Source organism: Anarhichas minor, unplaced genomic scaffold (genome assembly GCF_050575085.1).
Source record: "Anarhichas minor isolate MPS153535 unplaced genomic scaffold, ASM5057508v1 ptg000004l, whole genome shotgun sequence".
NCBI classification, from domain to species: Eukaryota; Metazoa; Chordata; class Actinopteri; order Perciformes; family Anarhichadidae; genus Anarhichas; species Anarhichas minor.
In genome coordinates, this window is record NW_027466450.1 from 1,878,119 (window position 1) to 1,895,270 (window position 17,152).

At 40.6% G+C, this 17,152-nt stretch overlaps 1 protein-coding gene across 2 annotated transcripts in view; it reads left to right on the forward strand.

Moving 5' to 3' along the window:
• slc4a3 (solute carrier family 4 member 3) overlaps nt 1-17,152 on the forward strand; it is a 41,840-nt gene that overhangs the window by 20,968 nt on the left and 3,720 nt on the right. The window contains exons 6-21 of one of the 2 annotated variants that reach the window (XM_076105585.1): nt 3,906-4,051; nt 5,258-5,438; nt 5,670-5,805; nt 8,471-8,530; nt 10,388-10,571; nt 11,340-11,445; nt 11,861-12,045; nt 12,903-13,122; nt 13,717-13,932; nt 14,033-14,181; nt 14,275-14,469; nt 14,715-14,906; nt 15,252-15,341; nt 15,442-15,608; nt 15,714-15,967; nt 16,827-16,996. In XM_076105585.1, coding sequence (XP_075961700.1) covers nt 3,906-4,051; nt 5,258-5,438; nt 5,670-5,805; nt 8,471-8,530; nt 10,388-10,571; nt 11,340-11,445; nt 11,861-12,045; nt 12,903-13,122; nt 13,717-13,932; nt 14,033-14,181; nt 14,275-14,469; nt 14,715-14,906; nt 15,252-15,341; nt 15,442-15,608; nt 15,714-15,967; nt 16,827-16,996 — 2,651 coding nt within the window. The remainder of the gene's footprint in view (nt 1-3,905; nt 4,052-5,257; nt 5,439-5,669; nt 5,806-8,470; nt 8,531-10,387; nt 10,572-11,339; nt 11,446-11,860; nt 12,046-12,902; nt 13,123-13,716; nt 13,933-14,032; nt 14,182-14,274; nt 14,470-14,714; nt 14,907-15,251; nt 15,342-15,441; nt 15,609-15,713; nt 15,968-16,826; nt 16,997-17,152) is intronic. The other variant, XM_076105595.1, reaches the window with a different exon arrangement.

A 17,152-nucleotide genomic window follows, 5' to 3' on the forward strand; every position in this document is an offset into this window, starting at 1 on the left:
GATTTTATAACCAGGAAATGTAGATGGGCTAGACAGTTTCAGAAAGTTATTTAAACACCTTTTTTTTTGTTTTTAGCTTTTGGCAATGATGCAATTTTAAATCAACGCAAATGACTGAAAATTGTTATGATTATTGGTTCATTTTTTTATGCTCACATATCTGATTAAGGCACACGTACAGAGACACACCCCTCCGTCTTCATGCTTCAGGGTTAACGGAGACATATTTTCATGACAGCACTTCCCTTCTTGTGACTGTCATTGGCCAGATGTTTTGAAAAGCTCTCGACAGAGATGAGAAGAAAGGGAGATGACTCACTCAATAGCTACTTCCATACACTATTCAGGGTCAGGGCTTATTAATACCCACACCCACCCAACCTGTTATGGGAGCCAATCTGTACTGTCCAACCTGCAACAATATGCATTAATCAACTACCAGAACACAACCTGCAAACCGCCAACTTTATGCATTATAGTAGCTCAATTGTCAGGACTGAGACAAGACTAACAGAGAGAATGTCTGAGAGCCACGGTACTTGCTGTGTGTGTGTGTGTGTGAGATAGAATGACAGAGAGAGGGGAAGAGAAGCTGTAGGTAGACTATTGCACAAACTATTACTTACAGAAACCGCTGGACCCCCGGGTTGACCCGTGTATCACTTGACATACGTCCGATCTATGTAATGCTAGACAAGTCTAATTTAGCTTCTGCCGGCCACTAATTGAACATTTATAATCACTAGTTGGTGTAGGAGCTGAAAACAGCTAGAACCAACTGGGTACGTGGCATTAGTTAAGCATTTATAACTAATAAGTTGCTTTTGATAACTTTCAGACATTCATGGTCCCCTGATGATGAATCATTTTGACTTTGTTGATCCCCTGATGCTTCCTATTGCGCCATTATCAGGTCAAAACCTGGATAGTGAAAATATAGCTTTAAAACTAAAGACAGTCTGGTCAGCTTTAGCTATACTTAAGTGCTAATTTTCAAAGCCAAATGTTCTAAATGAAGATGGTGCATGTCAACTTTGGCATTTTGTATTTGGTGATGTGACTGTAGACTCTTACTCTTGTTTATCTTGGGTATCTGTTGGCCTGTGGGCCACAGTCATTTTTGAATTTGTTTCATCAACAAGTAAGATGGAGAATTGAGGCCAAACATTATTGTTTTTAAAAACCTTGACCGCTAGTCTCCAAGGTGAACACATCAAAGTGTGTTTGCCATGTAGGGGAGTATTACTGCATATGTGAAAAGTTGTATAAAGTGTACTAAGTGTCTCCGGAGGACGATGGGTAAATTCTGAAAAATGGCCTAAAGTGATGCCACTTGAATCGGCATCAGTTTGTTGTGAAGACAACAGGTTTAAAAAATCAAAAATCTGGAGGGATGGAGGTATAAAGAAGTGAGCATACCAGTGCACTGCTCATCTCTGCCTCAGGCTAGCTGCTCAAGGCTATATTAGCCACTACTAGCAAAACACACCCTAATCTTTGATCCATGCTCCATATTCAGCAGGGGTAAAAAATAGCAAATCCCAGTTCCCAAAGTTCAAGGTTCAACTTTGAATCATAATAATATTCATAAGGAACAAACATTTTAGAGGCAGATGCATATTATCTGACTTTTGAGGCTCTAGATTGCGACCACTTCTATGTACTGTATGTGTCAGGCACATGTCTAGCATTGATGCTCTCTATTGACATATCTATTTCAAGTTCTTGTAAAGAAATATCCCTCTGAAGAACTAACCCTGACATGCAAAGGTTCATGACATAATGTCAAACCGTTTTTTTTAAAGCCACATCCCATTCCAAGCTAGATTTTAGATGATGTGGTTAGAAATAAGTTGCAAATTCGATTTGTACAACAATTGGATTTCAGTCAGGCCAAAGAGCACAGAGGAACAGGAAATCAGATATGCTGACAATATTGAAAATACATTGGTTTTATGATTTATTTAAATTGAAGGGATTTGTCTGATTTCTAAAATGCACAAAGATCAGTGTTATCAAAATCAGATGGTTGGTTACACGGAGATAGTTCAGCTGACTTGTTCTATAACCGAGAACATGTTTGTCTTATCATTGACCCAAGTGAACAATGAAGACTAGTCATGAGTCTGCTCATGTTGCCAATGTTAAGTCCTTTCACAGAGAAAAGACAAAAGGGTTTTTCTTCCAGCTCAATAAATAATAATCAGAGGTCATGAATGTGCCACACGGTTCTTTAAATGGAATATAAATTATTCGAGAAAAGGCTCTGTCTATGATAGTCACTCCAATTCCATTTTTTTGAATGGTATATGGTTTATTTGTATTTACATTTAATTAAGTGTGAATGTTCCAGCAAGTGCATCTCAGCCAAATAGAATTTGGAAACAGCCTAATTTATGCATAACATTTAATTTAGCGGATGATGTAAATTGTTCAAAGCACCATAGGAAACTTCTCAGAGATTAAAAAATGATGTGTGGTATTGTTGGATCATAACAATATGCTCTCACTCCTGTAGATGGAGTGTATAGTGGTATTTTAAGCATATGGCTGATTAGAATCGAAGGCCTTAGCCGAGGTAAGATACCAGCTCAAGAGGAGGAAGAGGAACAAAATGATGTCCTTTTCACACAGAAGTGTATTGCGCTGTCCGTGCCCCGCCCTCTGGTGAGACAATCAGCTGGAGCAGTTGAGTTTTTCCCCTTGTGAGACTACAAAATCAAATACGGCCTAACTCCGTCTTGATTTCCATTTCTCTCTGTTTCCCTTAGCAAGGCATGACGCAGCAGAATGGAACAATTACTGCAGTTTTATGAGCACACACTCACACAAACACACATACCCTCTTTCCTCTCACCTCCACTGTGGTTACCTCCGGCAGCTCATGTAAAAGATTAAAAAAAGACTGTTTATTTCATGAGAAATTATGTTCGGCCGTTGGCCAGTCTGAGTGGTCGACAGCAGTTCCAGACTGAATGCAAATGTCGATTTCTAAACTGTCCTCCAGATCTTTACCATGTCCTTCAATACACCAATCCCATTTCATAACTTAACCATATATATCCTAATACAGTACCCCCATAATCCCTACTTGCTGCCTGGAAAATGGAAAATATGCTTTGAAAAGTAGTTGATAGAACAGTAAATACACCTGATTTGCAGTTAAAACATGCACAACTACTGGTATTTTCCTTTAACCATCTCAAATTTGTGTCTTAAATCATACATCAATTTCACCAAATACCCTATGTTACCATTTATGTATAAAAACACAAACTGGGCCTCAAAATAATTAATAATAATCACAAGTATCTCACCATGTCCTTTAACACTCTAATAACCCATTTCCACACAGGTGGTCAGCCTGTTTTTTCATTTCCCAGTTCCTTTATCCAAATGACTGACCTCACAAGCTTCCCACTCTCTCACATGGCAAATGATAGCCAGGTGCTCACCTTAATGAAAACACCTCCTCATTATGCTAAATTCAATAAAATATGATTTGTGGCTGAAGGAAATTGAAAATGAAATGACTCTTTTTGAACTGACAAATGTCTGGAGGCAAAACCACCTCCTCTGTACCAGTTTCCCATGGCGTCCATGCTGTAGCTTCTCTCTCACCCATGGAGCTGTTGCCTTCTGTTACTGGATGTTCTTCTGTCAACTGGAAACTTAAACAGACATACAAATTTAGATTTCTAATTTTCCAGCCTGGAGCACATTTGTCCGAGTTAGAAAGGATGTTGTGTTCGTTCACAGTCCGAGGAAAAAGAGCATCTCAAGCCGCTGCTTACAGATGCACCTAGTTAGGTTGATTTCGAAATGAGTCTTCCAGAACATCATAGTGACTTAGCTATGTTGACCTTGTACATTTTGTCTTTTTAAAAATGCTTGTGGCTGTTCAGGTCACAGGTTTGAGGACAACCCCGGGGTGAGACGCCACCTGGTGAAGAAGTCATCACGATGTCTGATGAACCGAGCCAGCAACAGTTCCACACCACTGAGCAGCCTGAAGAAGAAGAAGAGGGCGGCAGATAAGAAAACCCATGAGGTTTGCGGCACACTTTTTACCCCTAACCACATTGATCTACATATTGACCGCTGGGTGAACACTTCATATTATGCAGGTCACATACAACCAAACAGCTTCTGTTGTTGAAAACATCATCTTTAAAGCAGTATTCATTTCCTGACCACTTGGGGGCAGTTGAACTACCTACAAAAGAACAGGACTGACATCTTACACCTTATTAAGTCATCATGGTGAACATGTCAGCATGTGTTTGCACAGCATTCCTTTGGAGTGGTGTTTCTGTTCCCCCGAACAAATGTAAGTCCAATATCCACTCTCCTTGTAGCCCTTGGTTTGGTCTCCACCACCTCCTGAGGGTAAATATCTGGGTCTTAAATTGTTAAGCTATTTTTTTAAATGTAATCTTCTAATATCCACTAGGCTTAGCTTTGGTTGCGTTCGGGTTTTTCAGTGGATTTTTGCTTAAAACAGCTGCCTACTGCTGCTAGAAACTCGATTAATCAGAGCAGTGAGAATGAACCAAAAGGTTTTCGTGGGCCTTAAAAGCAAAACAATAAGCTGAAAGAGGCTAAACAGCTTGAAACATTAGAGCTGGATGATAATCCTGAATGCGTGCAGAGACACCTCTCACATGACACAGAGTCACTTGATCCATCGATTAGTACTTCTTGATTAGTATGACTCCATAAATGTTTTTTTTTTGGAGGGTAGTCTTAGTTTCCTCTTCATTGACCTGATGAGACTTGAATACAAACTTGCTCCTTGTGTTCCACCTCAGTGTGACCACAGAAATGTCACAACAACACAAATCCTATAAGTATTATATTGCTTCGCTCTGAGAACACGTTGCTAAGAAGGAATATTATGTTGAAATGTGACTGAATGTCTTTCCAAACGATTTGGTTATCCTCTCAGTCCAAACCACTCTAAGCTGGATCCAAACCACTTAGTTGCTCCCCACAAACATGTGTGTCAGCTGTGTCATTGGATTAGCCGTCTTTGAATTTATTTTTCCTATCAGTTTAATGTCGTGTTTTTGTTGAAAAACTATCCAAGATAGGAACAAGCAGACTGTGGCTGTGTTGGTGGTTTTTCTTTTTAAGTAGAATCATTTGTAGGCTGTAGGCTCTAGCCTCGTTCCAGTTACGCTGTGGTAGATCAAAGTGAGAGGGGCAATATTTGCAGCTTTAAATGCTTATTTATCTGTTCTACTTCATTTTTCAGTTGTTTGTGGAGCTGAACGAGCTGATTGTGGACAAGGACCATGAAATGCGTTGGAAGGAGCGGGCCCGCTGGATCAAGTTTGAGGAGGATGTGGAGGAGGAGACAGACCGCTGGGGCAAACCCCATGTGGCTTCACTCTCCTTCCGCAGCTTGCTGGAGCTTCGCCGCACCATCACACACGGTAAAGGGCTCCTGCATGCATATAGCAAGGCAGATGTTCACAGCACCAGTCTTGTGATTTACCTATTTCCATGTGTCCATTTCCATGATAATCATGACATATAAAAAAAAAAAGCTAAATAAACTTGGATCAATTTCTCCCTAAAAGCAGTTAGCCGAGCGCTGGATGTGGATACTTTTTAAACAATCAAGTTTGGCTCCTTATCTTCCTGTACCTCTCCTCCCTATATAGGTGCCATCCTTCTGGACCTAGAGCAGAACTCTCTGCCCGGCATCGTCCATCTTGTGGTGGAGACGATGATCATCTCTGACCAGATCAGAGCCGAGGACAGACCCAGTGTTCTCCGGGCTCTGCTTCTCAAACACAGGTCAGCAAGCACACTAACACGAGCTTTAATATTTAAAAGACATACAAGTTGATGCGCCTTTCACAAAGATTTGTTTTTTTTCTGTACAGAGTCTTTTAAACAAAAAAAAGACTCTTAGTCAGTCTTTTAAAGCCTGACTAAGTTTAACTTAGTCAGGCTCTCTTTGACACAAACTCTGCTTCACTTAACCTAATATTAACAATGTTCATTCCTATAATTACAAAACGAAAGAAAAAAAATGATGAAGATCCATGTGCAGGCATTAGGTTCCTCACCACAAATGCAACATTAGTATGTTGAAACGGCTTCACTGATCCATTTACTGTCAGAAATGCTGTAAAAGAATGTCAGGACCAGTATTATTTGACATGAGTTTTCATTCATTACTAATACGTCTGTGCTATTTCCTAAAAAAACCGTTTTTATAGACATTTACTAAACTTCTAAAAAAAAACGTTACCCTGTGCTGTTAAAAATGTTTCTAATTGCCAACAAATCTCATTAAAGGCCAAAACCCCCAAAATGAATGTATCCTAATAACAATCCCGCTATATGTTATTCCTCTAAGCCCGACAACTCCATTGTTGTCCATGAATTATCCAAAACGCATCAATGAGCCAGATTGTTGCACTGGGTGACCATGAACACACAAACGTACTGTAGTTCATCTTGAGTTGATCCCACATACACTGCTCCTAAAAATACTCGCTAGAGCACCAAATGTGTATAAATCCGCCGCTGGAAATAGTCCTCAAGAACGGTCCTATTTAAAGCTGTTTTAGTTACTTTTGCTATAAACTACAGTGCCCAGCTGTGCAAGGACATTACTTAGACTTAAACTATATTAAATAATGCATATATCCATGATTTATTTTAAAGATGTACTTGAGAATATGTTGTAAAGTTATTAGCCTTGTCCTGTAAGCACTTGTTTTGACGTGGACATATTATTTTTGACTCATAGTTGATTGATGAGGACTTTCCTCTTTTATATGTTTTTATAAGTTTAATCTGAAGGCCTAAACTAGAACTGTGTTTCTGGTTTGTGGTGTTAGTTACCATGGCATCAGATCACGATTGCATTCCATGTAATAGTTATTTGTTTCTTTATCCATGTATTAAAACAACCTGCCAATGTATAGCAGTGTGAATGCAGCTTTGTTTACATTTTGAGCTGGGATTGAAGGTATGGCAGCGTGAAGAATAAAATCCTAACCCTCCTCATTAATCATTATCCTGCAGGGGAGGTTGTTACAAAAAGGCAAACTCGGGGGAACTGAACAGGGAATTTCCAAATTGTGACATTTAACACTTGGCTCATCATCTGGTGTACTTCCCCGGGTTGACTAATAGTTTGATTCTTCATCGTGTGAGCTATCCTGGCTCTTTGATCTCTGCCTTTTTATTAAAAGGTCTTTGCTTTCTTAGTCAAACATGATTTTATGCATCCAAAATGTCTGAAAACCCAGGATTTCAGATGAAAGGAGGCTGACTAAACATCAGGCTTTTTGGGTGTCTTCATTCCGAGGTTTACTGTTTCTCGTCAACAGGGTCAGTTTTTTTTTTTTTTTGCCTTTGCGGTTTTTGGTGCTTTGTGGTTTCTGCATACGTTTTCTTTTTTTCCATCGCGCCCAGTCAGCCAGTGTTGGTGTCAAGTTCAATGGTGTTGTTAGAAATGATTGGGTGTGATATGCTGTCAAACCAGCAGCAGTGTTTGTGTGTAGATTTGGAGAGGTTATGTTCATCATGGGACACCACAACTTTTTTTTTTTTCAGATGGAAGGATCTCAATTCAAAAAGACATCAGTGACCAGGACTTGCGCACTAGAAAAGCTCAAACACACTAAGTGCTAACAATCACCAGAGGGGCGAGTTACATCACATCCTGCACACTGCCAAATATAAAGTCAGAGAAACACAAGCATTTGGCTGTAATACGTGTGAAATGTCATCTCCACGCTATCTCTAGCGCTCTCAAATGGTCCCCACCTATTGATCGGCATCTGCATTCCTCTGCTAGCTAAGCTGCCCTAACACATGTGGCCAATGCAATAGTGCGCTACACATAGTGCATTATAGATTTATCACAGTTACATAACCCAAAAAACAAACTAGTCAACTAAATGTCAGCTGTCAAAATCTATTAGTAGAGGAAAGGTTAGCCATGCCTGTCCAAAGTCTAAATTTATATTCACATCAACTCAATCAACTCAACTGCAATGAGGCAGACTGAAGTGAATATCCATTCAATGCAAAGTGCAAATATGTTTAGTGCAAACAATTTAATTTTCAAGGATCATCCGGGATATGCACACAAATAATAAAAACTGTAAATTACCTAGAGACCATTAGCTAAAGGCAGATAACACAAATATGCAAAAAGTAATATGCCATATGCAAAGTTCATATTTCAAAGTTCAAGAATTCATATACAAATAATAATTTCAGTGCATTGTTATAGGCCTTTAAGTTTCCTTTTCACATACGACAAATGCTTTTAATTTTAGAGGTAATGCCACCCAGAATTCTGTTCCTAGTTTTGGTCAATAAAAAACCATAAATGAGAGGATTCCTAATGGGAGGTATAATGTCAAGAATAAACTTTCACTCATACCTGTTTAAGTTTTCTAAGGATCTCATCTTATCCTTATGTCCCTGTATACAGCTCTCATAAGCCACTGGTCCAGTGTTCTCTGTCTGGGGGCCCCTCTGTTAAGCCAGAATGGTACAGCCGGGGTTTGCTCACTAACATGGACAATGCATTGGTGTGATGACACTTCACAAGTTTGGATTCGGCCAGTCGATATATGCAAATAATTCAACATTACTTACATTGTGTTGACCAAACCTAACCTGCACGGGATTGATTTTGCACACACAAAGCGACGCAACAGATAAACAAAAAATAAGATGGCCAGCGGACATTCTTAGCAGCAGGACATTGTGTGTTTATTCCATCTTTCACAGCCATTGCACATAAAGTCCCAGCATGTCCTTGGCTGCGTCCACAGCGGAGACAAAACACTCATTAGAGTCATCGCCAGTCTGAGATACCAGATTTATGACATGGAAAGAAACACATTGAAATGCTGCTGAAATTGAGCTCATCGCTTACTCGGACCACTTTAAAGATCCTCTGGAAACTACTTGAGTACAATTCACTTTAGTGTCACACCTCGTTCCTTTGTCCAATCTGGGCGCCTTCTTATTGGACCATGTGGACCTAATGAGGTGATGTCACCAATGGCCTGAGCATGAAGCAGTGTTTAAAATCCTGGCTGGTTTGACGGACTAAATACTTCTCTGTAAGAGACAGAGAAACGTGCTACACAGATTAGTCTCTGGCTATTTTATTAACGTTCTCATGCAAATTTTACTTTTTTGGAGAATTCCTGTGTCGACGCAAGATTTCCTCATGAGCGCATTCTAATTAGCTTGAGTTGAAAGGTGGCTTGGATTTGGATTTTGCGGTTGACTTTTGTATATTTATGAGCTGCATTGCAACGGCATGAGGTAAAACTCTTCAGCATGTCGAATTAACTGGATGTAGATTGGGTTAACAAGAATCACAGCTGTGTGCTTGTCATTGCCAGAAATGATCCTGTAGCCCTCCTATTTAAAATACTTAATGATAATGATTTTTCATTTGTTTACGATAAAGAACTGCACTGTCATGTTATAATCATAGTTTAGCTATCCTCAGGCTGGAGCGATAACATGTAGCTACACATTCCTTTTGAGTATCCCGATTCTTGGGAGAAATATACAGAGCTTGGGAGCAGTAGCTTGACAAAATAATCTTAATTGCTAGCCACTGATAGAAATATATGGCAAATCAGCAAACTCCATTTGTGGATTAAGGCCATGAAATGTGTTTTAAAGCTTGAGTGGACCTTGTGTTAAAGGACCAGTGTGTAGAAGTTAGTGCCATCACCCCTCCGCTCGCCCCTGCCTTTCCAAGCGTGTTCGAGAACTACGGTGGCCTTCAAGTAACTTAAAAAAGCCAAAGGTCCTCTCTAGAGCCAGTGTTTGGTCTTGCCGTTCTAGGCTATAGGCTGTAGAAACATGCCGATGCAACACGGCGGACTCTGTAAAAAGGACACGTTCCCTTTGTACATTTGAAGGGCTCATTCTAAGCTAACAAAAAAGCAACTATTCTTAGTTTCAGGTGATTATACACTGATGAAAATACAGTTGTGAATATTACGTGTCATCAAATGCTCCTAAATCCTAGACACCGGTCTTTTAATAAGACTTTGTCACACACTGTAATGAAGCATACTGATAAGACAGAACTTTACTGACCATGTTGTGACGCTGCCCCTTGTCAATCTGTGTCAAAATGTGGTGCAGATATTCATGGTCCCAAGAGGTTGTATCGCAATCACTTTGGTGATCCCCTGAGTTTTTGTCCAACACCATCGTCAGATTAACATTTTAATTTGTATTTACTTTGGTTGATAAAACTAACAGCTGCACTTTGAGGTTAGTGCTAATTAGCATATGTTAGCATGCGAACACACTAAAACTAAGATAATGACCCTGGTAAATATTGTTTTTTTTATTTGTTTTTTTTTCACAGCCACCCGAGTGATCTGAAACATCGTTTTCACCGCCACCAATCATCCAGCAGTCTTCATGGCAGCTTCAATCACAACAACGTCCAGGATACCAATCTGCCACTGGTGGCTGAAGAGCAGGAGGAGCACCAGGATAACAAGGGGGGGGTATACGACCCCAAACAAGAAGTGTTTGTCAGCCTGTTTGTAAGTTCCCTTGGTACTTTCTGTATGGCATTTGTTTTGTCCGTGACACCTTAACTCTTTGTCAGTGTGAGATGCCGGTGACAAGAGATTGGTGAGATATGAGATCATGGGACAATAGTGAAGGCAGTGAGCACAGTGCATACACTTTACCAGAGCCAAAGTAAGCGAGTAAATAGTTTGGACAAGAATCCACCAGGATAATTGAACTCGGCTATCTAAATGGACGGGATAAAAGCCACGTTGAGCTGTCTTGTTCTAGTTTGTGGTTTGCATTAAGTTCTAAGAATCAGCAGTAAGCGTAGATTTAAGCGTGATTACGCTAAATTCCTGATGTGAGGCCTGTGGCTCTGGCATTGTTATTTGAAACACCCCTCCACAAGGTCAGAAGTCATGTAGGTAGTTCTTGAAGTCAGAAGGAGCAAGCCTCTCTGTGCCACATGTGTTGAATTATATTCTGCAGCTTACAGGTGCTCCTAGTTAAAGCTTCTTGATGCATTAACTGTGAAAACTTAGTGTTCCCTGTGGCTTAAAATGTTGGCAAATTTAAAACAGCCCATTAAAAACATTCTGTTCAAACAATAATAATAAGCAATAAGCAGTCATCCAGTTGGGCAGTTTAAAGTGAATTATGCAAGGCCATTAGAATATTATTGTGCACACATACATTGCCGTTCCCATAATAAGTTCACATTATTGGTCCCATGCTATGTTACGGTGTCACATCACGCGCAGCAGTGTGGATAATCTTTGTTCTATTCCTCCTCCAAGAAATCTCTCCACCCACTACCTCTCGAGAGCCATCCAGCTGCGGCGAGATCGATGAAACTTCTCGCCAAGATTCCCAAAGATGCCGAAGCTGTCATTGTTTTAGTCGGTGAGTTTCGACTAAGTCGATTAGTTGAAGGAATTATGTCTTCTTCTTCTGTTCTCAAGAGATTAAGTAAAATATTGAAATGACATTAGTATGACACCATAATCGTGTCATCTTCAGTTTGTCTTTAGTTTGTAGTGTTGCACTGCTGTTGATGTAAAGTCAACACTTCTGCAGCTGCTTTTCTTTGCCCCTTTAGGACCTCGAAACCTTTTTGCTGTAAAGCTGCAGGATGACTTCTTTTTCTTGAACAGCAAATTAGCACTGCACAGAGACGTCAGTGAAGAGGAGATTCATTTTGCAGAGTCATTTATGTTGAGATGTTTGAGAACAAACTGTGTGTCGAATGTACTAATAGCCGAAGCCCAATCAATAAAAATATTGATCTAGACGCGGTTTCTTTGTCGTTTCCTTTCAGGCTCTGTTGACTTTCTGGAGCAGCCAGCCATGGCCTTTGTCAGGTTGAATGAGGCAGTCCTTCTGGAGTCCGTGCTGGAGGTCCCCGTCCCTGTTCGCTTTATTTTCGTCCTGCTTGGTCCAAGTCAGTCTAACGTGGACTATCATGAGATTGGACGCTCCTTCTCCACTCTCATGTCTGACAAGGTGGATGTGAAACTTAAAAGATGTGAAATTTAAATCAACCCTTTCTCCTGCATCTCTAGGGGGATTTTGAGCTTTTCCATTTTAAAATGTTCAATCTTTTTGGCTGTGTTAATGCATACGGCATGAATTTTTGGCAAAGGTATGAGTTTTGAAACCTTTTCGAGGTGTGAAAAGGTTTTTTTTCTTTCTTATTTGTCAAACACAGCTCCTATAATAAGTCTGTAATAAACTGTGTAGCCAAACTACAGAGACTCAGACCCTTAAGGACAAAAATGTTGCCATTGTAACTCATTCAAACCAGACTTCTTGATCCCACGACCATTACAGCACGAAATCATGTATTCTATTATATCAGGGTTGCGATCTAGAGCCCTGGCTTCACAATTTTCCACCGGATTGAGCCATTTTCTCATGTTTGCCCTACAGGCCAAATGCATGCTATATTCCTGGTTTCCACTAGGGCGATTGCTGCTGTATTATTGCACTGCGGTGTCTTAAAACATTGTAATTTTAAAAGGAAAGAAACAATACAATGTTTGAAATAAGTAAACAATAAAAGGTGATTATGGTCCTTCAGGGCAAATTTTTGTAGACACTGTTATTCAGTGGTGTGGTGGACATCTAAAGCTTAGCATTTTAGTGTTTTTTTAACAGTTTTCACAAAACCAAAAAGATCTTACAAAGCGGACAGCCTCAAGCGGTCTCACTGTTAGAAAGTTGAAAAACTAATAGGGCAAACATGGGGAAAAAGCTGCAAATTTACCCCCCTCAAAATAATTGATGAAACAGCCCTTTTGATGTCTTCGTGTTGCATGAAATGCATTCTGGTGATGACTTTCATTTGTATGTTGTTGCAGAGCTTCCATGAGGTGGCCTATTTTGCTGATGACAGACAGGACCTCCTGAACGGTATCAATGAATTCTTGGACTGCAGCATCGTCATTCCACCCTCAGATGTGGAGGGCAAAGACCTCCTGAAGACGGTGGCTGACTTCCAGAAGCAGATGCTGCGCAAGAGGAAGGAAAGAGAACTCAAGAGGCATCAGTCCTCAGCTGGAATAGAGCTGAACAACAAAGGTACTCTGTCAAGAGCCTCTTTTCCAAGCCAAATCCACAATTGCTAGGCTTGCATGAGGCACCTCTGTTTCAACAAACTACTGTTTGTGCTTCAGTGCAAACACAGATCAATCCCTGGAGTCAGACTTCTTTTAAATTGTGCGCATACTAGTCCCTACAAATCAACTGGACAAAGACATTGAGAGAAACTGTTTTGTATCTTTTAGTAGTTTCACAAATTTGATAATGCATCCCATCACCTCCGTAAACAAAACTCAAGTGATCTATTCGTAAGACTTGTAGTATTTCCAAATGATGTGTCAGTTAAAAGATCTTGAAATGAATTGATTAGTAAAAAAAAAACAGGTCAAAAATATATTTTAATTACAATTCTGTCATTTCCTAAAACAGCTGGCCTTTGTCGTTTTTATGAAATGTCATGCAGACAGGAGTAAATAGTTGATTTGTTGGGGACTTTTTTCGGCTGCGGATATATTCACATTTGTTGCTTTATTTGTTGAATTCTCAAGGTAGCAGGAGTGTATGCTGAATTATTGCAATGATGATCAGTATATCGGTTTCTTTATGTAATGGAGCCTGTAACAAACCCCCTAGAGGTGAGTCCAGAGGAGGAGGAGGAGGAAGACCAGGAGGTGGACCCATTAAAGCGCTCAGGGATCCCTTTTGGAGGCCTGATCCACGACATCCGCCGCCGTTACCCTCAATATGTCAGCGACTTAAAAGATGCCGTGGACATGCAGTGCTTCGCTGCCGTCATCTTCATCTATTTTGCTGCACTGTCGCCCACTATTACCTTTGGAGGCCTGCTGGGTAAACTGAAACTACCAAAAAAAAAAAAAAAATGTGGATTCCATGTCACTTTTGTTACCTGTGCTCTAAAAGGTGTGTTTTTGGCTGTTTTCTCATACAGGAGAAAAAACACAGGGCATGATGGGAGTGACTGAGCTCATCGTGTCAACAGCAACTCTTGGAGTTATATTTTCGCTGCTTGGTGGTCAGCCTCTCCTCATCATAGGCTTCTCAGGACCCTTGCTGGTGTTTGAAGAAGCCTATTACAAGGTGCTGAAAACATCATATGTGTTTTTTTCTGTTCCATAATTCCCATTTAGTTTTCCCTGAACATGTGACTGATATGTCTGTCTTTTCACTCAGTTCTGTCAGGCCCACGATGTTGAGTACCTAACTGGTCGTGTGTGGATTGGCTTCTGGCTCATCTTCATTGTCCTGCTGATGGTGGCAGCAGAGGGCAGCTTCCTTGTTCGCTACATCTCACCTTTTACCCAGGAGATTTTTGCTTTCCTCATCTCCCTTATCTTCATCTACGAGACTTTCTCTAAGCTCTTCAAGGTAACAACCCCAGAAATCGTACAGCACAATGAGCTCCATAGGAATTTGGACAATAAAATAAACTTTGATATGCATTTTCCCCCATAACAACAACTTATTTTCTCGATGAGTCATTTATTATGCTTAATGGTTCGATACTTATTAGTTGATAGCATCTAAGAATGAAGTGGAATCCTTCACTTGTCATATCTGCAAAAAGCAAACAATCAGCAGACGATAAACTGAGACTATCTTCTTGTTTCTAGGTGTTTAAGGAGCATCCGCTGCTGGCAATTTACCACAGTGACTTTCACCCAGTTGCTGGGCATCATAAAGTTGATGACCCGATCTACAACCAGCCCAACACTGCTCTTCTGTCTCTGGTCCTCATGATAGGCACTTTCTTTGTTGCTTTCTTCCTCAGGAAACTCCGAAACAGTCGTTTCTTAGGCGGCAAGGTAACCTAACCCCAACAATGGATGTCAGGCTTCTCATGGGCCTTTAAAGACGCCCTGTTGTGTAAATACACAAAGTCATGTTGAATTTAGACAGCGTTTTTGTTTTACGCTAAGTACATACGACAAAGTATGCGCTGTTGCATGCAGTATGCATTCAATTGGGGCGTACTACTTTATCATAACATTGCACCTTGAAATATCGCCATGGCAGTTTGAGGAAAATGATATTAATACTTTTCAATTAAAGAACTGAAAGAATGTGTTTAACAAATGCATCCTATGTGATGAGATGTGCGCTGGATGTTGACTGGATTTAATTGATGTCGGGTTTCTCAATATCCTTAGGCCAGAAGAATCATTGGGGACTTTGGCATCCCCATCTCAATTTTATTTTCAGTGTTGGTGGATTACTCCATTACTGACACTTACACACAGGTAACTTTAATGTAAATGACTTCAGTGACAGCAACAGTGGAAGTGCATCTTTATTACAGTACCAACAAATCAGGGCTTTTTCTTTTTCTCTTACCTCTAGAAACTCAATGTGCCGTCGGGCTTCTCAGTCACCTCCCCTGACAAGAGAGGCTGGTTCATCAGTCCCTTTGGCGACAAGAAACCTTTTCCTACCTGGATGATGGGGGCATCTATTGTACCTGCCATTCTTGTCTTCATCCTCATTTTTATGGAGACTCAGATCACTTCGTACGTACAGTATGATTATCTACAGTAGTAATGTTTTGGGTGGAGAATCTGTGTTGTAAGGTATACTTTTTTTAATCTGTTCAAATTTCCCCCCCAATCTATCAGGTTGATCGTCTCTAAGAAGGAGCGTCGCCTGGTTAAAGGCTCAGGGTTCCACCTGGATCTTCTTCTCATTGTCATTCTGGGTGCCATCTGTCCTCTTTTTGGCCTGCCATGGCTCACCGCGGCCACTGTGCGCTCCGTCACTCATGTCAACGCTCTCACCGTCATGAGCAAAGCCACGGCGCCTGGCGAAAAGCCCATGATCCAGGAGGTGAAAGAACAGAGGCTGACCGGGCTTCTTGTGGCTGTTCTTGTTGGTAAGAGGAAAGAGTGGGAGTGTTGGATGGTAATTTGGTAGGTGATTTTCCTTTTTTTGTCAGGATTGTGTTTGTTGTTGTAATACTCATTGTGGCCACAAGAGGCTAAAGTACATGTTTACCATATTTTAAGATAGATAGATAGATAGATAGATACTTTATTCATCCCCAGGGAGAAATTTATCAAATATTTGTTAAATTGGACTAAAAGCATGTTTTCCTCTACATAACACACAAACCTTGTGTTTTTTTTTTTACCACATTATTACAATGTTGGAATTTCCAGGCAATTGTTTGTCTTGAGAGAAAACACAAGGTCAAAAAGGTACAGAGTGCCACTTCTGCAGCCCCTGCATGCCTAGACATTCACGAAGTATGAATCAGCCGTTGCTTTAGAGAGCTTACAATGAGTTTATAATCTGTTTACAAATTGTCCTCAAAATGAAAATTGTTGGACTGTCTGACATGGCAACATTGTTTTCATCCACTGGCTGGTACTATTTTGCCAGCAGGATATCTTGTTTCAATTAAGGTAGGGTTCCCAAAGTAGTCCTAAGTATTAGTTTGATCCAGTTTGAGTATACAACAATAATGACTATCGTGATTGTTGAGCCTTTGTTTGATTGAAATACTGCTTGAGATTTGGAATAAGACTTTTTGGATTAGCCCAAAGAGCGTTTCAACCAAGACAGTTTAACAGTGAATGTGTTTCGAATCAACAGCATTGACAGCATGTTTGTCATGAGGGCTGTTCTCTTGTTGAATGAATAATTCTCTCCACAGTTGCAAATGTGTGGCTCAAAAAACAGTAAGACTGCCATTTGACAAATAAACCTTTAACCCATTTCTAATCCATCAGGCATGTCCATAGTGATGACAGACGTGCTCCGCCTCATCCCTCTGGCTGTGCTCTTTGGCATCTTCCTGTACATGGGGGTCACCTCTCTGACAGGCATCCAACTGTATGAACGCATCACACTCATGGTCACGCCCGCCAAGCATCACCCTGACCACATCTACGTCACCAAGGTAGTAGCACACGCAACACGGACGTTGTCAAGCGCTCGTCTTCTGTTATTAGTGGTAAGATGGAGAAGCCAAACCCAGCACAGTGGTAACTGCAGCAGAGCAGAGGCAGACATGGTTCTGCAGTTTTGGCTTTGAGCTTGGTTTGATAGAGAGACC